Below are 24,441 nucleotides of genomic sequence, written 5' to 3'. Positions count from 1 at the left end.
CCTCGTCGAGGGGGAAAGGAGCCACCCATTCATGTCATTATCCCCCCCCCATGGAACACACCGACGCCAGCGAGGGGATCATCCCTTTTTGGCTTCACAAGGAGCGCCGACCAGCCGCATTGAAGGAGGGGACTGAGGGCGGAACAAAGCCACTTCCCAGAACCGAGTAATGACGGCCGCTAATACCACTGGTGAAATGTCGGGGCAGGTGCTTTGACCTTCGCGGACATGCCGTGGCGGGATATCTCAGCCGTCGACTTGTTTCCCCTGGTATCGAAATGAATATTGCTCGCGTAAACGTTAACATTCAAAAAATGAGTAATGGTATAACATATATATCGTTCGCCATTTATTGTTCAACAACAAAGCGCACAAAATTTTCGTGTAAATAAAATAAATAAAAAATCGTTGTTTCTATTTATTTTTTTTTGGTACAGAGAAGTTTGTCCGCCCCCCCCCCCAAAAAAAAAAAAAAATAAACTACTCTCTGGGACCGCCACTACCTGTGATCTTCCTCATCGGTGGTCCAAGCTGGTGGCGGTTCTTTTTTTGACTCATCCTTTCACTCTCCTTACCAATGGTAGCTACCGCTCGTGACGTCAGAGCTAATAGTTAGCGATCATTTTCATTTGCCGACTGCGGTGTCGAAGGCGAGGTTGATCTACGGCAAAACAGAAAACGAATGAATCGGGAAAAACGGAGTTAAAAAATACGGCCGGTGAATATATTTCGGCCACGTAAATTCCATCCGCTCCAAAGGCAATGTTGCAAGCGATATACATCGTTGTTTGTAGCCCTCCGAAGTATAAGGACTCGTCCATATTACAGAAGAATGGTGAAAAGTTGGGCAATGACCGAATAATGCACAAACGAAATCATCAGATATTAAAAGCAAAATTGAAAGTATCGGCCTTTTGAATACCGACACTGTCTTGCAACACTGTCTCCTCACCCACCACTTGGACCCTATCTTTTGCTTGGCCAACAATTTCACTTCGTGAAAATCTCGACGCAATTGGACCTGCCTGAAGTGCATTTCTTTGCAGTGTCCAGCGGAGCATTTCTCTCCTTGAGAATTTCAGCTCGAGGACTTGCGTGCAGGAATTGCGTACTTTTTAAACTCGTGTCCCCGTAGCTGCGCCGGTTGATTTCTCCCCGTATTAAATTCAAAAAATCGCTGCGATGGTCAATTACACACACCCTACCAGGCCTGATGAATGTGCGCACTCTTGCACTCTCGGGCACCTCACAAAGCTTCGGAGCTTTTAAAAATACGAAATTACAATCTCGCCGAAATAACGCTGCGATATATACTTTACGTGCAGACGCACAGACACGAACTCTCCCAGTTATAAATGGGTCCCGAGCACATTTTTTTCTTGCGCCGACAACGAAGCGAGGAAAAAAGAGTGCAGTGAACACGATGCTACCAGCTTCACTTGACACCATGCGCTTGGGACGAACTATAATGGCTTCAGACGATAAAGAACCTCGTACAGGAGCCGGGGATAGCTGAGTATTCGAATTTTTGTTTAATGCGTGGCTACAGTTTCAAATAAAACCAATTTCTAAAGAGCTTCGAAGGACGTCAACGAAACATGTTCTTTTGTTTCAGATTTCTGTTGTATTAAAGGGACCACCGCCTCAGGTGAAAAAAAAAAAAAAAAGAGCCTTCGTACCGTCGGGTTTTCAGGCACAGCGCGTTAGTGCGTATACGCAAGAGAAGAGCCCAAAGTGTGGCTGCGCAGACCTCTTTCAACACGTCTCGGAACTATGAGGACGAGACAAAGCGCCGCTCACTGCCTTCTGTCGTAAGAATTCTAACAAGAAATGGGACGAAAGACGAAAAGGCCCATGCCTTCACCAAAGCAATCGCCTGTTTCTCGCTATGCTTTTGAAAGAACGAGGGCGACAAAAATACTCTGCTCCTTATCCGACAAAAAGACAAAGCGTGAAGCGTGAAGACCTCGTGCGAAGAACTTGAAGCAGCTGCTGCTCTCTGCTCTCTGTTGGGTTGAGGCTAAGTGCCAGGCGGTGCTGCGTTATTTCTCGAATTTCTGCTTGGTTTCCTGTGTTCTCTTCCTCTTTTCCATGGTGACTGAACGCGGGAATGTGGTCTTATGTCCGCAGGCTCTCCGGGCCAGGGGAATTCCCCCCCGGTCGGCTTGTCTCTCCCCAGATGAGTTGTCCCTTGACTTTCTTCCGTGGCGGAGTAAGCAGCATTCCGGTTGCTTTCGTCCCCGCGGATGAGGGCTCCATCAAGCTTAATAACCTCGAGGCTGTACAGGCAGCTCTTAAATCGACGACCCCTATTACATGAGGATCACTGATGTCCGGCAGTTCGGCCGTGGCGGGATAATTTGCAGATCGCCAGACCAGGCATGCGTGGCTGACCTACTCAAGTGTTCTTCCTTTGCCCCCGGTGAGCGCGTTCATGCCTCCTCATCTGGCGTGTTCCAAAGAGTTAGTCCGTGGCGTAGTCCCACAGCTAAGCGTGTCTGAGACCCTATACAAACTAACTTCGGCTGGCGTGATCGTAATTCACCGATGCAGTCGTATGGTGGACAGAACAAAGATACCGGCGGAGACAGTTATAGCTACATTTGCGGGGCTGACTTGTCCATCGGAAGTTAAGGTGTGGCCTTTGGTTTTTCGTGTTGATCAGGTATCATCATCATCATTTATTGACCCTTAAAGACCCCTGGGTGGTGGGGCGTTACATGGGGGGGGGGGGGGGGGTTACATCACAAGAATACAAAAGGTCACAATCAGTGCCATATACATAGACTGGCAGGATATAAAGAGAAAATATGCATAAACCCATCACAGAGATCGGCCAAACATATATAAAACGGTAGTAAAACGAATAATAATAATAATAAAGGGAATAATAATCATCAGGTTTTTAAGAGTGACAGCAACAATTGGCGCAACATACATGGATCGCGTTCGATGACAATGCACTCGGGTAATGAATTCCATTCTTCGGTGGCAACAGGCAGAAATGACTGGTTAACTGCGTTAGTGGAGCCGCGCACGCGTAGAATGCTCATAGAGTTGAAGAGATGGCGCAAAGTTCTGAGGGGCGGAAGCAGAATGGAGTCCCGGATTGAAGGAAAACAATGGTATAGTTTGTTGGAACAAAGACAAACGGGGGATTTTCCGCCTGTGCACCAGAGGCTCTATGTCGAGAGACAATTTTATATTTGTAACGCTAGAGTGGGGGTGATAGTCGGAAGAAATAAAGCGGGCTGCACGGTTTTGAATAGCTTCTAGGGTGTCAGTTAAGTAAGCTTGGCGTGGGTTCCAAATAGGGGAGCAATATTCTAGTTTAGTGCGGACGAAAGTATTGTAGGCTAGTTTTTGGATAGAAGGCGGGGAAGAACCAAGGTGCCGTCTGATAAACCCGAGTGATTTCGAAGCATCAGCTGCCAGCTTCATAATGTGCTCGGACCTCGTGAGGTTGTTGGTGATATGAATTCGGAGATACCGGTATGAAATGACTTTGGAAATAGTGGTTGAGTTTAATGTATACGCGTAGTTGACGTCGGTGCGCTTGCGTGTTACCTGTATGTGTTTGCACTTGGATACGTTGAGCTGTATTAGCCATGTGAAACATCAGTCTTCAATTCTGCTTAAGTCGTTTTGAAAGATTATCTGGTCCTTGTTGGTGGTTATGCGACGGTACAAGACGCAGTCGTCTGCGAAAAGACTAATGGTCGATGAAATGCCTTCAGGAAGATCATTTATGAAAATTAAAAATAGAAGTGGACCGAGCACCGCCGAGCCTGTGGGACGCCATACAAAATCACAGTTGCAGGCGATTGATCATTATCGATAATAGTGTATTTACTACGAGCAGTTAGAAAACGCAGCCATGTTAAAGCCAGAGGATCGAGGCATAAGCATGAAAGTTTGGTTAGAAGGCGCTGATGGGGTACACGATCAAAAGCGTTCGAGAAGTCCAGGTATATGACATCAGTCTGAAATGACGAATCTAAGTTTAGGCTGAGATCGGTAGTGAAATGAAAAAGTTGGGTTTCGCAGGAATAACCGGATCTGAAACCATGCTGATCGGGGGAAAGAAGCAGTTGTAATCTAGGCCCCTTAAATTCCGCAATTACTATAGGTTTGGCCATAGTTCCAAGGCCTATAAATCGAGTTTCCGTAGCTGTGCGTGTGGAGAGAGCCACGACCCCGCTGGGTGTTCTTCTGAACATGTGAAGTGCTGTCTGTGTGGTGGTAGCAACTCAGCAAGCCATTCCACTGCCCAGCGCGGGACGAAGAAGTTCAAGTGCTGGAGTTGATTGACAAGCGCAGGTGCTCAAGACGCGAGGCTTTTGCAGTCATCGCAGATAGGGAATCTGGCTATGCAAGTGTGGCAGCGCGGCATGCAACCGTTGTGGATTCCTCCTTGTCGCAAGCGATTGCTGCGGCGATCGAGAAAGCAATGGCGAGTGCCATGGATCGTATAGTCAGAAATCTCTCGGCGTGTACATGTATTTCGCAGGTCATGGCATCCCAGATGTCCGCTTTGTTGCAAGCCTCTACTGCTCCTTTTTGTGGCACAATCTCTTCACCGTTGGTTGCCCCTCCCCAACCTTCCGTTCCAGTGGCTTCCAATCCACTGTGTCAGACTCAATCACAGCCTTTGTCTATTCCTCCAACCGGTTATCCACATCACAGTGCGACAGAAATCTCATCTGTAGAGTGCGTTGACATGGAGGCTGAGATGCGTGCTCAAAAGCGCAGTGCGTCTCCGTTAGGTGTTGCTGGTCCGTCTTGCTCTCTGACGAAGACAAAAAAGACTGACCCTAAATCTACACCCAAAGGCAATACGAGGTCTGTTAGAAAAGTATCCGACCTTTGGCCGTAGAAAAAAAAAAAAACTTGCAAAACTGGAGCGTTGCAAACCTAGTCACCTTCAAAGTAGTCTACTTGGGACTCCACACACTTCTCCCAGCGGTGATGCCATTGTGGGAAGTATTCCGAAAAGGCCCCTTTCGGAATGGAGTTTAGCTCAGCTGTCGTTGCAGCCATAATGTTCTTCCTTCTCTGAAATCGCGCTCCTTTCAATGGCCTCTTGATTTTGGGAAACAGCCAGAAATCGCAGGGGCCATATCAGGAGAGTAAGGAGTCTGTTGAACTACAGGAATCTGGTTTTTCGCCAAAAAAGTCTGAATCAAGTGCGAGGAATGTGCAGGAGCATTGTCGTGATGGATGCGCCACTTTCCTGTTGACCTCAACTCCGGTTTCTTGCGCCGCACAGCATCACGTAGGCAACGGAGGCCATCCCTGTAGTACTCTTTGGTCATTGTTTGACCCTATGGAGTGCGTACTCGTAGTCTGCCACACAGAGGGAGTCAAAGAAAGCAGTCAGCATCACTTTCACATTGCTGCGCACTTGGCGGGCCTTCTTTGGTCTTGGTGACGTGGATATGCTTCTACTGTGACGACTGGGATCTGGTTTCCGGGTCGTACCCGTACACCCAAGACTCGTCGCCAGTGATTATGATGTTGATGAAGTCGGGGTCACTGTTTTTGGAATCCAGCATGCCCTGTGAGACTTCCACACGAGGCTGCTTTTGCTCCACCGTTAGCAGCTTCGGCACGAATTTCGCCGCAGCTCTCTCCATGGCCAAATCTTCGGTGATAATGGAATGTGCGGAAAAATTGCTCATGTCCACCTCTTCCTCAATTTCTCGGATAGTAACGCGACGGTCCCGCATCATCACAGCGTTCAGCTCGGCAATGACCTGGTCATTTCGGCATGTTGATGGCCAATTGGATCGTGGCTCACTCTCCACCGATGTGCGGCCATCTTTAAATCAATTGTACCACTGCTTAATCTGTGTGCTGCTCATAGCATCGTCACCGAAAGCCGTCTGAATATTCGAATGGTTTCCACTAGGCTGTCGCCCAGTTTATGGCAAAATTTGATGCAGTAGCGCTGCTCCTGTCACTCCGCCATTTTCCTTGCAATAAAAAACCGACGAGAGCACTGCGCACTGCCTCACTCAAATGCTGCGTCCCAGCGACTGACGCTATCGGCAGGCGGGAAAAAATTCGTGCATGCGCACGAAGGTTCAAGGTCGGCTGATGCAAGCGCGTTTGTTTCATATCCATCAGGTGTTCGCAAAAAAAAAATAAAGTCGGATACTTTTCTAACAGACCTCGTATTTTGGATCGGGCGGTCACCGCTGCGGCACTTTCGGAAAAATAGGGTCGTTGAAAGTTTGCAGTGGAACTGCCGGTCAATTCTTTCCGCTTCAACAGATTTAGTTTGTTTAATTAATAAATTAAGTCCACACTTAATTGCTCTTCAGAAAACGTGGCTCGCTAAAGATTCTAGGTATAATTTCCAAAATTATCGCTCTTTCAGGCTAGACCGTCCCTCAAGAGGTGGTGGCTTGCTTTTGTTCGTATCCACAAAATTTTGCCACAAGGCAACTGTGCCATTTCAATACAGTCGAGCCCACTTATAACAGCCGCAGATATAACGAACGCTCGCTTAGTACGAACGAGGGCGGTGCTACCGTCAAAATATATATTGGGGCAATGGCACAGTGTCTCACATAGAACGAACTGTTGTGGCCTCAACACTCGGTTAGAGCGAACGCGAAGCTGTCGGGCCCCCGTAGTTGACCGAGCCGGCGGTGTTTGGGGCGGTTTCGCTTGACTTCGAACCCGCGGCATGCGAATTTCGCGCACTTCGTGTTCCCCTGACACGACGCGGCAGTGGCATGGACGGCAGTGACCGGCGGCTCCCTTTTGTCATCGGCAAGTCACGTAAGCCGCGATGCTTTGGAAGCTACGTGCCCGTACACTACAGGAACAATACAAAAGCCTGGATGAGTCGTGACTTATTTGCCGAGTGGCTTGTCGAGTTCGACCGCGACATGGCACGAAAAAAACAGGAAGCTCCTGCTCGTGTTGGATAACTGTGCAGCGCACCATGTGCAGCCTTCCTTGAGTGCGGTGACAGTGCTCTTCTTGCTTCCCAATGCAGCCTGCAAAATTCAGCCGCTGGATATGGGCATCATTCATGCGTTCAAGGTGTGCTACCGGCGGCGCGTCATCCAACGCTTGTTGATCGCGATTGATGCTGCCATGCCAGTTCGCATCAGCTTGCTTGAAGCCGTGGAGATGTTCAAAGCGGCGTGGATGGAACTCACCGCGGAGTGCAGAGCAAATTGCTTCCGCAAGGCAGGTTTTATGGGCCCAGGCACTGAGGACGCCATAGATGACCCACCGGAAGGCCGGTCACACGAGGACTTCTGGCAACGCGTCGTTGACACGCAGCTGGCCGGACCTGACGTTGCCTGGAACGATTTCGTTTCTGCTGATGACGACGCCGACATTGCGGAGCCATGCACTGACGAAGCTATTGTGCGTGAAGTGCGAGCCCTTCCTGACTGCCCAGAGACCGACGAGGGCGATGACGAGGATGCTGCTCTATCGCCGGTTGCTGTGAACCCTTCAACCGCGATCGGTTACATCGCGTCGCTTAAGGAACTGGTGTGCAGCAGAGGCCTTGGCGATGAACCTTTACGGCGCTGGAAAAATTAGAAACTGCACTGATGCGATCAGCTCTGAAGAAGCATACATGCATCACTGACGTTTTTCAAAAATAAAGTAAACTTTCGTCTCGCTTGCTCTTTTTGCCCGTATTATAGGTGGTCCACTTACTACGAACTTTGGATACAACGAACAAATGCCGCGTGACGATCAAGTTTGTTATAAGTGGGCTCAACTGTATATGGACAGGCAGTGCGAAATTCATGTTGTTGATCTGAATATTCCTGGATCTCAGCCACTCACTCTTGCTAATGTATATTTGCCCACAGGTGTGCATGACATTCGGCCTCTTGACTCGTTTTTATCTGGTTGCAGGAAACATGTTTTAATTTTTGGAGACTTCAACTCGCATCATGTTTCGTGGGGGTTTCGAACAGATCGCTGCGGTACAGTCTTATGGGACTGGGCTTGTGAAAATAACCTCATCTGTTTAAATACGGGTCTCCCCACATTTGTCCGTGGTCAGTCTCGCTCAGTGTTAGACCTGTCATTTTCCTCCCCTGGAGGAACTGTTTCCTCTTGGGCGCCAGTTGACTGTGCCTCCAATAGTGATCACCTTCCGATCAGTTTCCACGGCGCACATTCATAAATTACGACAGTTTTAAAAATGTCCTCAAAGCAGACCTTGAAGAATTGTCTCATTCCACCAGTGGAGATAATGCCACCCGCATTTGTTCAATTTTGGATGGAGCTCGTAAAAAATCGGAGTTCTTGGTCCAGGCAAATAAGGGAACATCGCCGTGCCTTTGGTGGAACGCAGAGTGCACTCGAGATTATAGGCGCCGAAAGGCTGCTTGGAAGAAACTTCTCCACAATCAGTGCCCCAAAAACTAGAACGATTATAAGTTCATTGCAGCTACGTTTAAAGTCGTCTACCAATTATCGTCTCTGTTATTCATTATATCTCGAACCCTTATGCTTAAATTAGTATAATCAGATCCACGGCTATTCGAGAATTCCCACGTTATCAGTCTGAAATTGAGATTTTAGCCTATGCTAATGACGTCGCCCTCTTTTGTTAACATAAAAAGATTGTGCTGGAAGTTTTGAATTTAACTGCGCAGTTCTGCCCCGCCGCGGTGGCTCAGTGGTTACGGCGCTCGGCTGCTGGCCCGAAAGACGTGGGTCCGATCCCAGCCGCGGCGGCCGAATTTCGATGGAGGCGAAATTCTAGAGGCCCGTGTACTGTGCAATGTCATTGCACGTTAAAGAACCCCAGGTGGTCGAAATTTCCGAAGCCCTTCACTACGGCATCCCTCATAGCCTGAGTCGTTTCTGGGTGTTAAGTCCCAATAAACCAAACCAACTGCGCAGTTCTGTGAACACTCTGGCGGCACGGCTCTAAATTTCTATAAGTCTAAAGGGTTCTTTTGGGTTACTGGGGTACAAAACAATCTTTTTTCTGGCATAAAACTTCCCTGCAGCATCTTGGGGTACCCCTTCAACAGATCCGGAAAAGTGAGTTTTATTTGGAGTCACAAATCCTAACTCTGAGGCGCCGAACGGAGACTTGGAAGGGTCGGGGGCTCTCGATTTTTGCTCGGGCTCAAGTTTGCAACATCTGTTTGATTTCAGAGCTCGTCTACGAGTTGCAAGTGATGCATTGTGCAAGATAGAAGGTACAAGCGCTGCACAGACTTTTCCCGACCTTTGTGTGGCGCTGTCAATGGAAGCCTATGCGTCGAGACAATTTGTTCCTTCCCTTGGAGTCTGGAGGAGCTGAACTTGTTCACTTGTTTATTCACCGGCTTGTTTCACGTTTTTTTTTTCTTTTTCAAAACTGCAAGCCACCTCTTTCTGTAGCACCCTTCGTCCGTATCAACGATGCGAGGAAAGAGATAACGAGAGGCTCCCGTGGACATCCTTGGGGCTGTGAATGTTCATTGTCCGCATTTATGGGTCCCGACAGCTGTGGAAGCGCAGAGGCTGCGCTAAGCCTAAGCGAGGTTATGCTTAGCCACACCACCGACCAACCACATGGAGCGCCCGTCTCAAGCGCCGCGGCCAATCCTGGCGGATTGAAACTCGCACCCCCTAACTCCTATGCTGCGCCCGACAGCCTCCCAATAGATTTTCAAGACTCTCGACCCAAGGACGCGACACCGCTGAATAGTAGTGACCGCTCATGGACGCAGGACGGCCTGTGCTCGAACGGGACTCTCAACCTGAACAGAAGAAATGAACGGAAGCTGACGAGAGGGGAACCGATCGTGGTCGCGGGAATCACGAAAAGCCCGCCTGCCTCCGCCACCACTACCCCGCCGCCTCATCTTCCCTAGTCCGGCAAGAGGCCACCCCCAATTCAGAGCAGCTGATGAAACAGCCGCCACGTCGGCGCCGCCTGCTGCCACTCCCCAATAACGACCTGAAGGTCATCATATACGCCCCAAAAATGGCCTGATGGTGAAAAACTTAACGAACTTTCAAGTCCCCCGAGCCATCACCGCCGAATGCGCAGTGTCCAGAAGGTTTGAAGATACCGCTCTCTTGATCCGACTATTACTGAGCTTCAACACTGTCATCATAAGCCCACCAAGCGATGAGACCGCGATTCAGTGCGCCGCATCAGCCAGCGCACCCTCGACAGTCAAGCATACGAAGCCCCGGAATCCCCGGTGGAAGCCCCGGATGGAGTCACCTTGGCATCATCCACGGCCTGAACCCCGCACCACCTCCGAGCACGTACGCAAGGGGCCAGGATCCTCCTAACGCGGACGCTCGGAAAAACAAAATGGCGGTCATCACTTTTGACGGTCACGTGGTCCCTCATTTCGTCACCTAATACGGGGCCGAGGAACAAGGCCACCGCTCGGACGTGTGCCCCACACCCAACATTCAAGTCTGTCATACCTATGGTATTCACTACCCCTATGAATCTCACACCTGCGCCCTGAAGTGCGCGCTGTGTGAAAAAGTCCACCCTATCGGTGCACGGGATTGCCGGGGAAAACTTAAGACAGCAAGGTCACCGCCACCCAGTCGGCTGACCACCACCACCAAGGCAGGATTTTTACTCAAGAAGCCAGCCGTACACTTCAGCCGAGTCGACCGCCCCGACGCCGGATAGAACCCCGCAAGCGCTGGTTCAGCTCCGAGGGTAACGAGTAACGGCGCCGGAGAAGCCGGTCCCGGTTTCGATCTGTGGCCGAGACCGACCCCCCCCCCCCCCCCCAAGGCCAGAGCAACGTGCCCTCCTCCTCAAGCATTCAGGCAGCTCAATTCCTTGCGCCGGAAACTGGCTACAGTGCTCTCATGTAAAATTAACCGCTTTCAGGCGATACTTCAGTATGCCAGTATCGTATGATCTCCGCACTATAGGCTTATCTAACCAACAAAGTAGATTGAATACAGTGTATGGCACTCCGTTTTATTCATTGCAGATACTCGCCGTACAACAGTGTCACTGCTCTACGCAAACAAGCAAACATTCCGACCCTAATATCAAGACGACATGTCGCTGCCATGAAGTTTATTTTTATTCTTTATCACGGGCACAAAAACATGGATATTACAAAGTATATCGGGCCACGCATCCAACATTCGAATAGAACCAATCATCTTAAGTGCATCAGACATTTTTCTTCGCGTTGTGACACATTTAAATATTCATTTTTTCCTTCCCCTATTGAAACACGGAACCGTCTGCCAGAAGAATTTGTGAATGCTAACTCAGTTGGTTTTCTTTTGAACTAAAATTACTTCCCTTTATCCTGAGTAACACTGCCTGTGATTATTTTGTGCTTGCATTTTGCGCATTTGTCTTTTTTTTTTGTTCACCATCGAATCGCTGTTCGCTGTTGCCTCTTTCACATAGCATTATCTGCTTTGCACTGTCTTCTTTCCGCTCTTATCTGCTTGCTTTTTTTTCTTTTTTGGGCATTAATAAATAATTGAATGATGTTTTTTCTTGTTCTTGGCCGTTGCCTAGCATTACCTGCGTTGCATTGTTCTTTTTGCGCTTTTTCTCGCTCTTGCTTTTTGTTTTTTTGCTCAGAAATAATTATTGACATGCATTATACTTCATGCTGTTGTTTTACCTTGCACTGTTTGCCTTGTGACCCGCTCCTGTATGAGCCTGTAAAGGCTCACAGTATCTATGGACGTTTTTTCAGTTTTAGCCTCGCTGCCAGCGCGCCGAACACCGCCATGTTGCTTTCCTCCTCTCTGGCTGGTTCGGGAAGGCAGTGTCCGTGCGTCCCGCGCGTTCTCTGCGGTTCCCCATGTTTGCGGTTCCCCGATTTGGGTGTATGTGCGATTAAAGCTGAAACGAGGTCTTCGGGAAACCACTGCGCAGTCGTCTGCTGCTCAAACAACTACAGGAAGCGAAGGCGGCTTGAAGCGGAGCAGAGTGAAGAACGCAGAGAGCCACGGCGGCAGTGCGGTTGCGGGCTCCAGCCGCGCATACCTTACACGCGAGCACCTCCTGCTGGTGTCGCTAAGATATATGTCATCTGTGACCCTTGCAAAATCAAAACATAAGTAATAATTTGGGTAAATGATGCCGCAACGCTGCGGGTTACGTGAAACATTTCTGTTATAACTGCCGACACTGGTGACTCATTATTAACGACAACGGCACTGTAAACATAACTTTTTGACAGTACTTGAAAGCCATGATGCATTGCACAAATGCCACTGCTGTTTGCTTGCAGTAAATATCCAATAAACCAGCAGGACTTAAAAAACTGAAGGCCGCAGCTTTGACGTGTCCACCTTGCATTGTGACACCTCATGCTTCGACCAAATACTATTTTCAACTGACACCATAATGCAAAGTGCCGATTGTTTAAAAAAAAATGTGCCTATTAGGGACGTGCAATCAGCAGGCACGCAGTGCCCACCCGACCACACGCACGCGCTTTCTCGCTCTTTCGGCATTAATCAGCGGCCGCACCCGATACGGACAAAGCAGATAGCAAGCAAGCGCAGCTCCATCCTGGAGCTGCGCACTCGGGCGCCTCTTCCTTTCTTTCTGGTTGCCACTTATTCTTCTACTGCTTTCGATGTTTCGCGCTTCGACCGCTATGAGGCCCTGCGCGTGCCCAGTAGTGTAAGCCACAGAGCTACAAATCTAAAAAGAATGCTTCCGTGTCACAGCTGACGCGAGCAGAGAGATTTTTTTTTTCTTTTGTTGCTAATTTGAATCTCCGTTTTGCAATAAACGTGCATGTGCCGAACGTCAGATGGCATTCCTCAGCCTGTATCAAGATTCCTGATAGACGTATATATCGAGAGCGCTTCAGGGGAAGAAATCGTCGCACCTCTATTTTGTTGCCTGTAAGATTCGAGTCGAACGCTTTCCTCATGCACTGGCTGCGCACACTTCTCAGTGTTTCGGACAGTCTTGCTAATTTTTTTTTTTTTTCAGCTCAGCCTTTTGACGCTGGACTGAAGAAAACCTCGGAGGATGGTCTGTTGAGCGCGGCGTGGTGAGCTGCCCACGCACACGAGAAAGGCGATGATACAGGGCGCCGGCATGCCTCTCGGTATTCGTCTTGGCCACCACACAACGACCGACGTTCAAGCTCAGACGTCTTCAAGAAGTGAGAAGAACCTGACGAGCTGTGTTTACATGAGATGAGCACTCACGCTTGTAGGCGACACACGGAACAACGCGGTGGGCAGCACTACTACCCACTTGCTGGTGGGTCGCAGCTGCAGTGTAGCAAGCCGCAGGATGGGTGAGAACGGTCAAGTGAGTCGGACAACGTCTGAAGCGTAGAGCAAACGTTTCGCTCAGTTAATGGTTTGAGGTACTAACAATATTAATTGCTCATTCCGCGCTTGGCATGTATTAGGGAGGAATGGTTGGAAGAGACGAGGGGTTAAGTGATGCTGGGGCGCTACTCTGGAGAGGCACGAAATACATCTCTCAGGCGCTTCTGGTGCTCGAGGCAGTCAGAAGGCTGAATGCGCAGCGACGCAGACGTCTTAATTACGCGTGTACTTGTTGACATGTGCGTATACGTCGTCAGGGAGATACGCACTTTTATTTGAATCGACATAGTTCACTGAGCACCACTTTTCCCACTGTCTACGCTTCTCACAGAGTATACAGTATGATTCCTGTGCGTGCGCGTTTAGTCTTGGAATATTTCCCCTTCGTATGCCCTGCACTATAATTCCGTATACACTCATGTGAAGGCCAGGCCGCACTTTTTTTTTTTTCGAAATTTTGGCGAGGTGCGGCCCTTAAACGACGGCGGCATTTTCTCACTCAGTTTGTTTGACTACAGTAGAACCCAGTCTATGCGTACCACCATTGAAGGACTATGGTACAACTTTTGTGCAACGACCCGTGTTTTAAGACGATTTAGCAGGGGGGTGGGTATAACGCACTGAAAGTTCGTATGATAGGACGACCGGCGGGAACCGCTCTCAGTAAAACAGGCTGGCAGATCACTTAGCTGGCAGACGTGACGTCACCTCGAGTTAGTCTGAATAAGAATTAAGTTGGAGAGATGTGCATATAGAGACGAAATTTGGCACTCGACTGCAATAACGGTTTGTCTGGCGGTACGAAACGGCGCTTCGTGCATGAGACCTGCGGCTATCGGTGCGAGGCGACTCTGGCTTCGCTTGCTTTTCTGCTCGCTTCACTGTCGAAAGCGCTGAAACACAAAGCGCGAGAAGAGAAACCCCGATCTCGGTGAGAACCACACCACGCCGCTCTGACACGGAGCGAGTAGGACTGGGTGAAGAGGAAGCACGAGGGTCCCGGAGACATCCTCATCAAATTCACCAGCATTGAAAGAACAATTTTCACAGCACTGAGAAATATTTCAACGCACTCTAGGGTTGATGAAGCCATCGGAGTACATCTGGACGTCCTTTCGACCGAGTTTGTAAAATTGGAAACCCTCACCTTAGAGAGTTTCACAAGAGATGATGATGATGAATTTCAATGGCGCAAGGGGCAGTTCTGGCTAAAGAGCGCCAAGGCAGATGTAATTTTCTTTTCACAAGGTGAGGTCAAAAACCCATTTTCCAAGCATTTCACCCAATGGAAGCCGAGAACCAGGCCAGGGGAAAGTTTGCACCCATTGTATCACCGGTGCGTACCCGGCGGCACTGGGGATCGAACCCCGCACCTCCCGCATACGAGACTGACGCTCAAACTACTGTATAGGCTACCGCTGCGGTAAACATAATAGAACCTTTTGCAGGCCGACACCTTGCGTATCACACAAACTAGCCTAGCAAGAGCCTCTAAGGCCAATGAAGCATTTAAATATTATCAAACATAGAGCAAACACGATATTGCAGTAACTCAAGTGTCATACCATAACAATAATAAAGCTATGCCTTTTGTAGTCAAAATAATAGCAACAAGAGATGACCTCAAGGCAGCAACAATAATCTATAATCAGAACGTAAAGGTCTTCCCCACGTTAATAAAAAAAAACAATCATAGTAACTACAATCAACTATAACTGGCCACCCAACTACCCCATCAATTCAACTCTGGAAAAATAGATCAGATAACGTAGTTTGAAAACAGGGTATCTTAATCCTACAAGATTTAAACGCTAAAAACAAAGTATGGGGTTCAAAAAAGTAGACGATAGAGATGAAGAAATACTATAACCTACGATTAAAAATAATATAACAATAATCAACAACAATTCACACTTATCATTTAAAAGAGTAAGATAAAAAGGGTGGATTGATCTATAAAGAAAGGTACTAAAGATTTCAATAATAGCGATCATAGGTATGTAAAGATAGAAATGGTGCGAAAAAATTACTTTTCGAAAGTAATTAAACAATATTAACAATTACTTTCCAAAAATCATATGAATGTAATTAAATTGTCATTAAATTACTGGTCGCAAAAAAGTACTGACATTACATTAAAAATTACTTCAGAAAAGTAATGCATTACTCTTAAATTACTTTTCATGCATACAAGAGACCAAAGTACACACTGCAAAAAAAAAACACAAACCTCTCTGTAGACGCGACGCACATATTCTGTCGTCTTTCCGACTAATTCCGTTCCAGACAACTATGCCCTCATTTCTCTTCTTTCCTTTAGCACGGGGTACAGGGTTACGACGAAGGGCCGTTACTGCGGAGCCGTTTGTTTTTATGAAGCAAAGGACAGCATGGCCACGCTCCATACAAAGAACAGAACCGAACTTTCTCTTTCTTCTCTCCGACCTCACTCCCCACGCGTAGGGTAGGCAACTGGGCACTGCTACAGCTACGCTCCCTGTCATTAAGTAATTATTCTCTATTACGTAATTCCTCTCTGTTAGGAAGACAGAACCAATGAAAACGCGGGCCTACATAAAGATTACAACACACGCCACAAAGAGGGGAAAAAAGCTCACAAAAACTTCTTTGTCAGTGACGATGGCTCCGCTAGCAAGAGAGATTGGCCAGCATTTATTGCAGGCACCATTGATTTTCTCGTTTCCTTTTCTTCTGTGAAGTGTAGTGTAGTGGTGAAGGAAAAAAAAACTTGTCACATTCGATAGAATTGTTAGGAACTTGTTCGGACCCGACAATTACGTGAAAATGTCATGTATTTCTTAAGCCTTTGAAAACTGACTTCTAGTGGCTCTCGTTTTCAGCACGTTTTATACCGTGGTCCTCAAAAAAGTGCAGTAATCATTTAATTTCTTAAGGTAAAGTGTCACATGCTACTTGACCTGCGGCACGCGCGAGAGCTAACGCAGAAGACGACGACGGAGAAATCGATCAGGACTCTTCAGCCTCGCTTAGGTCCGTGCAGTGCGTTATCAATGTGCAGGCTGCAGTAGCTGTTTGCTTCGACCATACGCTATCGCTATATGCAAAGCACTTATCTGCTAATGTGCTAAACGGTCTCCTGGAGGAATAGCTGTCCCAGTACCAGAGCCATGCTGTTATTTCCATAGATGCCTCTCAGCAAGGCGAAAAAGCAGCAGTAGGTGTTTATTCCCACACATTAGATTGGTGCTATTCTGTCCGGGTCCCTGATTATACACCAATTCTCACTGCTGAATTTCTCGCTATTGGTTTAGCCCTCCAAAAAGTTCCCCGCAATATTTATCAAGTAATCATTCTATCAGGCTGTCTCTCAGTCTTGGCAGCGCTTGAAAGTTCGGGAACTAGACTCTTGTTCCGATCCCAAATGTAATTTGTGCCACTTCACGTGCAAGAAGTGCGTTTTCAGTGATCCCAGGACACTATGGCATCACTTCAAATTCGATGGCCGATTTCTTAGCGAAATCAGCCATCAATGGGCCTGTCGCCCATGTCGTTCCGAACCTCACCCTGCTGACCACGACCCATTAGGAACGTTACCAACTACACCAGTACCTGAGCCATGAGCCCATCCTTGGTATCGCGGATTTCGAACAGTTAAAATTCCCATGGAACATACGTTCCTGCGCTTCAAGGCAATGTGAGGTTTCCATAACGCTGTTGCGCTGCAGGACTCCTCGTCTTAATCTATATTTATGCCATTCTGGGTTCACGCCGTCGAATCTATGTGCGTCATGCGGGGACGTTGAAACGCGGTTTGCACGGCAGAGAATTCAGTTTTTTGCAAGATCCTCTCGCTCAATTAGGGCTGCCGTTTACTCTTCCCGTCCTCCTCTCCTTCGGTGCAACCGTCAAAGGCCATGCCCTTAAGCAGGTGTGTCAACTTCTTCAGAAGTATATTATTGAAACAGGGAGATTTTTGCGTCACCTTCTCGACGCCTTTACTTTTCTCTCAAAATTATTTTATTTCTGATTGCTTTAAAATTTAGTTATTCAACCCGCACCGCTTTGTTTCCTCGATTTTCATTCTGATTTCGTCAAGATCTCTCAAAATTTGTGATTTTTTTCTTTATATTTAAGAGCCGCTTTAAATAAACCTGGATGAGTTTTTTCCTCTTTGGATCTGCAACAAACCCTGGTCAATCCCCCACCGTGGGTATGTGCCATCGTTTTTGAGGCAACAACAACCACAACGACGACTCTTTTTGCTGCTGCCATGTAAGCGTGCTATAGTCGGATACAAAAGTCTGCCGTGAAGCTCCGCCCACATTCAGCCTCCGCGCATAGAATCTTGTTACCTAAACAAGAAGCCTGTCACAAGAAAAAAAATGATGTGCTCTAGAATTTGATACTTGGATTGTTTGATATAGTCAAACATTAAAAGCTGATTTCGTTTACTGTTGCGATTGACCAGCGGATCGCGGCCCAGGGTTAGCAACTGCTGTTTTTTTAAGTTGTATCCTACTACAGCGTCCAGGAAGGCCGAGTACCCGACTTAGATTTCACCATGGAATTGAGTAGTCCAACGAGGCAGGGCTTTCCAGCGGGCTGCGCGCCTGACGGAGGAAGAGGAGTGCGCAGAGGACAGCACGTAAGTGCACGACTCGGCCAAGCGTGACTCGCGATGTATCTGGCATCGGGAAATGGGCCTCACGCATCCTCTTCTGCATCATCGACGTCACGGCGAACGTCGTAGGGCAAGCGCTGCCTATGCTGCACCCACAACGCCCACGTATAGTGCTGTGCCGGCGCAGGAGCCACAGCGAATCGATCTCCGGATCCCCATCCGCCAGCGGATTCTTAGCGAGAAGCTCGGAAGCCTCAACGAATACGTAAAGTCGTACTTGCCCCAGGCCCTTGCTCGTCTCAGGGCGGAGATCGCAGATATGAACGGAGATATTGTTGGAGCATTTCTCCAGCACTTCTGAGAGTTCTCAGACTAAGCGAGAACAACTGCGCTTAAATATGACCACAGCTCACGAGGACTTCTTTTCCAACATCAAGGCGCAGGTTCGGGCATCCTGCGTGGCTTTCGGAGACGAGGTGCCACTACATGGACACGCAGTTGCAAGACTGTCGCAAGGAGCTTCGGGACGACGGTAACTTCGATGCGCTGGTTGCCGTTATGGAAGCTAGGACCTTCGAAGTAAAGTTTCGAATGGGCTCGCGCTGTGTGATAGGAGTTCGTCATGAAGCTGGGAATGGAAAGAGAGTTTCTCCCGGCACAATCTGAAGCCTGCCGCCTCAAGACTGTCGCTGTGTGCCAGCCGGAGCCAATAGAGAAGTGTGAACTTTGTAACCCTGCTGGAGATAGGTTTCTCAAAAGGCCCAGCATTGCCCAATAAAGTTTTCCTGCCCTCCCATCGGCTCCTGCGTACCGCGTCTCCTAAGCGATATTTTATTGCAGAAATGAAACCTGCGTAACGAATTTCTTGCGGACGCGCTTTTCAACCCCACTGTGTAGTTTGGTAAGAATAAAAAAAAATGGCAGAGGTTTATCTTGGTTAAGGCCGGCAGGTTGCGAAAGCAAATTACGATCAAGTTTAGCTACTACAGTAGTGAAAGGCGAAAGCCTGAGTGCTGCACGGAACGCCGGAATTAGCTTAAAGTGCTATTGAGGTGTCCACTAAACCACAGAGTTGGTAAGGCGCCTTTCCTTTCCTCCAAATCAACGCAGTCTACAACGATGTCTATGTCAGAGCGCATCAATGAAGGCCGGAATTAGCTTAAAGTGCTATTGATGTGTCCACTAAACCAAAGAGTTGGTAAGGCGCCTTTCCTTTCCTCCAAATCAACGCAGTCTACAACGATGTCTATGTCAGAGCGCATCAATGAAGGCCGGAATTAGCTTAAAGTGCTATTGATGTGTCCACTAAACCAAAGAGTTGGTAAGGCGCCTTTCCTTTCCTCCAAATCAACGCGGTCTACAACGCTGTCTTTGTCAGAGCGCCTCAATGAACGCCGCAACAGAGGTCAAGCTAAAGGTCAAACGTGGATCCGCCGGGACGACGCTGAAGGCTCAAAACCTAGCGCAGTATTGCTTTCGCAATAAAAGCTTGCTTTGATGAGAACTGAATGCAAAGCTTTCATCTGGATAGCGCTAAATAGCTCCCATGCTTTTACAACCGTACAGTGCATATATGACCGCATATACAGGCAGGAGGATAGGTTGTCCACGTATAGCCCATGTGAGCTTTGAAGAAGAGAAAGAAGCAGAAGACTACATCTTTTAATGTTTCAGTGTGCAAGGCACCCCGGCCCATTCCCCACTTGCGGTATGCGCCATTCCTCCAGAGGCCAACAACAGCAACCAGTCTAGAGCGCAGTCAGTGGTAATTCATTTCTACATCAAATGCACCGGATGTTCCGCGGGTGTATTGGAAACGCTTTTTTTATTTTTTTATACTTGTCTACATTCGTTTTTTTAGCCGTGTGGGTGGTTACTCAGTACTTTTTATTGAGCTGAAACTTCAGGGGATGCGACAGATTTTCTCTACCTACTTAGCGACGGAGCGTGTTGTCTTGATTTCACGTTTATTTTTTTATTATTTATTTATTTATTTATTTATTTATTTATTTATTTATTTATTTATTTATTTCAAATATCCTCATGATCCAGCGGGCATTATTGAGGGGAGTGGAACAAGTACAATATACAGAAGAGACTAAGTGAGAATACAGCCGCGCATTGCACAAGGATATATGGCTCACTGTGTTGAAAACCACAGGTTGCACCAAACGTAGATCTCCGTGGCAGAAACTGGAGGAAACGAAAACCAAAATAACCAAATCAGCAACAAGAAGCTTAAAGAGAATGCTCAGGTGGCGCTAAAAACTGAAAGGAACACAAGCCATGGGCAAGAAAGGAAGAAACTTAACTTTTTCTTAAAATGCTCCAAACCATCGATGAGTGCCAAATCTGCATGCAAATGATTCCATTTGGATGCTGTAGTTGGAATGAAAGATTTTAGGCAAATATAAATTTAATAAAGCTGATAACTGCAGTTTTTATATTTAGACTTAAGGTTCAATTACGTTCGCGTTGTTTTGAGGTACAGACTGAGGTTTCTCAAGGCTCTGCTTAGCTCCAGTAGCGTCATAATGATGGACGTCCAGTCACCATTGAGGTCTTGAAGAATTTTGTATGGTGCATTCAGCAAATTAATGTTTCTCGGCGCAGGTTGAAAAGCTATAATATAGAAGCTCCTCGCTATCTGATAAAGAAATGCAGCTCAGCAGGTACTGAAAGTCCGACCAGTGAAGGACGACACGAATTTAGGGGAAGAAAAGCAGGAAAGAACCCAAGAAGGTCCCACTATTAATATATGTGTTACATCGTGCGCGCCAACGTTACTAGTAACGTTGGTGCGCGCTACGATCGTACAATTCCCACTTTTCACTATCCTAAAAGCGTCAACAATACATGTATGGCTCCCGCCGCGACCTAACCCTGTTCCTTACTTACCTCTGGTGGGCACCGACCCCACTAACCACACGCTCCGTTATCATGGCGTTTCCTGGCCTTCGATTCTGGCCCCATTTACGTCTTCTTTGACCAGCAGCTTCCTTTGCACGTTGGGCAGCTGGTTGCTCTTTGAACAGAGCTCGGAAGATTCGGGAGCACGCTTGAGACTTGGTTTCCCTTCGTACTGAAGCAGTCGTCACCAAATGCGGCCTTGGGGCGCGCGACCTCTCCGAACCATAGTCTAAAATTTGTTTTGGTCTAAACGAGCTCGGATATGTTACCCAGGTCTACGAGCAGCAACATACGAATCTTATAAGTCAAAATTAAATATGCCGACGGCGGTCTCTCTGAAAGAGCTCTGTTCAGGCTGTCCTGACTGCTCTGACTGCTAGAGCAGGTGCGCGGAGCTGTGGTGGAAAAAAAAAAAGGATAATGATTAAACACCAACGGCGAAATGTTCGCAGGAAACACGATTTAAATCGTCAGGTGAAATCTGCGCCTTGGCACACACAGAGGTGGCCGGCACGAAGTAGAAGGAATATACCGAGAGTCGCAGAACCTCTGAACGAGCAAATGTCGACCATACTCCCCGCGCATTCTTTCTGAAGCTCGCAAGTCAGCAACTGTACGTACTACAACCGATCGCATGCCGTGATGTGATATCGGTGCTCCCGACGCCTTGTCACATTATTACATACAACTATCTGCGTCGCAGCCGGCGCCCCCGCCAAAACATCAACATGCCGCGCTGCTACTTGCGTCGGAGCGGTGTATAATGTCTTGCGGGGGAGTACATAGGACGGACTGGGCAGTCCATAAGTCATAGGCTGAAGGAGCACACAGCAGTGCAGGAAAAGAGCTGACATCTCTCAGGTCCAATCCCTGCAGATGTGAAGCGCTAGATGAATGGGATCTGTGGAGTGTTTTGACACCCAATAAGCCACGCGGCTTGTTGAATAGTTTGTCTCAAACAAAACACAAGTGTGCTCTCCTCCCATGCTCGCGAGCCAACCATACAGGTCTGGAAGCCCTCACCCCGCGCTCGCACCTTTCGGCAACTTATTCTATATAGTCAACGTAAGCAAAGTAATGTCATTGTACTTACCTGCTCCTGTAAAGAGAGTGGAACATATTGCAGACCGAAACAGCATTGCTTATTTGATGAAAAAATTAAGAAGGCAAGTGACCGAGTAGAAATTTCAAGCAATAAAAATTCGTAGCGAAAGATAATACGAAATCTGAACACGCCCAACACCCGTTACGCGTTTTGTGTGCGCCATTTTTTTTTATTACAAGCCCCGCGTCTAAATATTGTGTTGAAGTTGTTATTGTATCTTAAGATTATTTGCTGTTCAGTGCTTTTGCCTGCAAGCTTCCCTCTTTTCGATGACTTGGCGTAAAATCTCAATGCTGATTTCAAGAAATCTATGTGAGGGCTTTGTATACCGTCTTCCAACCAAAAGTGAGAGCACACCCGTGGCTCCTGTCAGATTCCCTTCATGGGCACTGAAGCAGAAATGGAGAGATGTCCGCCGCCAAATTCTGCCCCTCGTGGATAAGGGCACGATTCCTTGGATCTTCCTCAATAGGAATTTGACTGCCCGCAATTAAACTGTTCGGGACTGCTCGCCAAAAAGGGAAGGATACATCATTCAAATTGTCTGCGTGAAGAACGGCGGAGTCTTTGCTGACAAATCCGAGGACTCGTCTATCATCCGGATCATTAGTTGTACAGATCTTGGTAAGATTGAAGCATGAATATGAACTCTAAGTGTGCGCGTATTCGAGATTTCAGCTGTTTGCTCTCTGATGCCTACGTATCGTCCTGTGCCTTTCATGTGAATATTAGCAGTATTAGAAAACATTAGAATGTATTTTTATCTCTTGTTGGAGATTATAGAAACACAATTGGCGGTGTTGTGCTGTTGGAGATTCGTGCTACTTCAGTTCTTCGGTTTAACATCCCGATTACCTTAGCTATTCCTTTACTCGCTCATCAGGGAAATGTGGTGGGGTATTACTGATTCAATCGTCTTTGCAAAAAGAAAACCAAGGAGTGGGTTTCACTTCTCAGCCATATAGTGGAACCCTTACGTACGGTACTTCTAAAGATCAAAAGGTCTCGAGAGGTGAGCACAAGGTTTGTCCTTACCATACACAGGTATAGGGCTTTAGGGGTACCATAAGGGTGCCAGTACGCGGCTAAGAAACCAACCGCGCAGCTTGTTTACTGGGAAGCAGTTGGGAATATCAGAGGTGTGTAGTCAAGGTGCGCAATATTTTGTGCGCAACGACGCAGGCTGGAGTTGGACCGCATAAGCAGAAAACAAATCGTGTCCATCGGTATGGGCCCCGTTTCAGTTCGTTCCACGGGGATTCATAGCTAGAGTCGCCAGTCTAGTTATTTAACAGCGCGATATGTTTATCAAGTTGCAGCAAATTCAGCAATTTTTGAAAAGCAGGGCTATTCCTATACGAACTTCTTGTTCTAGCAAACTTCTATCTGAATCAAATGCCTAGGTGTGGATTTTTTTCAGCGTGCGGGTTTTGAGTACGCTTACTCCACAACATTTTCTTGTCGCGGAACAAAATTCCATTTCGATTCAATTCAGTTCGAAAATTCATGGAAGCAGGTGGCGGATATGCTATCTGGAAAGCTACTTTCTACCATCTTCGCGTTTAGTTACTTGTAACAGGTTCTATTCTGACCGCGGTGGCCGCATTTCGATGGGGGTGAAATGCAAGAACGGCAGTATGCTCTGCGGTGTCAGAACACGTTAAATGACCCCATGCAGTGGTCGAAAGTAATATTTAGCCCTCGACTACGGCGCGCCTCACAGTGTCCACGATTTCGTTTCGGCCGGTCGATATTTATTATCCGTTTGCAGGTGACTTTTGCGCAAAATATGTGCATGAGGCATTTTGCAGCCTTTAGAAATCGGTGTCGCATGCTTGGACTGGTCACCGAATTCCAGCGTTGCCACCACATTGCCGCCGGCAGCCTTTTCAGTCATGCTGCTCGCAGTAAGAAAGGGGTGAGCTCGACCCAAAATATTCGTACAGCGATGTGAAATTGCGGAACCCTCAGTCGAGGTCTTCGCGCGGTATTTGTTTTACAAAGAAGAGTATGAATGACACTCCAATAAAACTGATGCGGTGAATGGCACGTACCTACACTCCTTGCCCGACGGCGAAAACTCGTCGTAGTGGACCAACTCGGCGGAAAACATGCTGAGAATCGCACCAGCGGTCAAACGCGGCTCGTCCTGCGCTTCGAATCGCGTCCAACACGCCGCTCACAGAAGCCGTCGCCCTGGCAACCGCCAAGCACACCACTGCTTCCCGCGGACGCTGCCAGGTGGCCCCACTGGCGCGCGGCACCGCTCTTGCTGCGCGTGGTATGTCGCGCGCGAGACATTCGAGCTCCGAATCGATGCTGCGCTCGGTAATCGGGAAATACCGGACGTGTGGCCCCTGATCCCAGATTGCCATCTTCCGATTGTGATCTTCGCAGGCGCAGACAGAGGTAGCCAGGGCACAGTTTACTGTCCTTTCACCCCTCACTGTCCTTTCACTCTATTCACCCCTCTATAGTAGAGGAAGAAGTTAGGATGTCTTTATGCATGACTGAATCTACTTTGCTA

At 47.8% G+C, this 24,441-nt stretch overlaps 1 protein-coding gene across 2 annotated transcripts in view; it reads right to left on the bottom strand.

The window, feature by feature from the left end:
* The window catches only part of LOC149350854 (cytoplasmic dynein 2 intermediate chain 2-like), a 48,635-nt gene that overhangs the window by 9,514 nt on the left and 14,680 nt on the right, over positions 1–24,441 (bottom strand). The window contains exon 1 of one of the 2 annotated variants that reach the window (XM_089580050.1): positions 23,969–24,084. The exons of the other annotated variant lie outside the window; for it this stretch is intronic. Within the exon in view, the coding sequence (XP_089436176.1) occupies positions 23,969–24,027 (59 nt within the window). The 5' untranslated portion in view covers positions 24,028–24,084. Of the gene's footprint in view, positions 1–23,968; positions 24,085–24,441 lie in introns of those variants that run through there. 2 annotated transcript variants of the gene reach the window in all.

The sequence above is a fragment of the Amblyomma mixtum genome, chromosome 3 (genome assembly GCF_055824585.1).
Source record: "Amblyomma mixtum isolate Tamu chromosome 3, ASM5582458v1, whole genome shotgun sequence".
Lineage (NCBI taxonomy): Eukaryota > Metazoa > Arthropoda > Arachnida > Ixodida > Ixodidae > Amblyomma > Amblyomma mixtum.
Note: the sequence above shows the minus strand (reverse complement) of the source record. Positions and strands in the feature narration are given on the sequence as shown.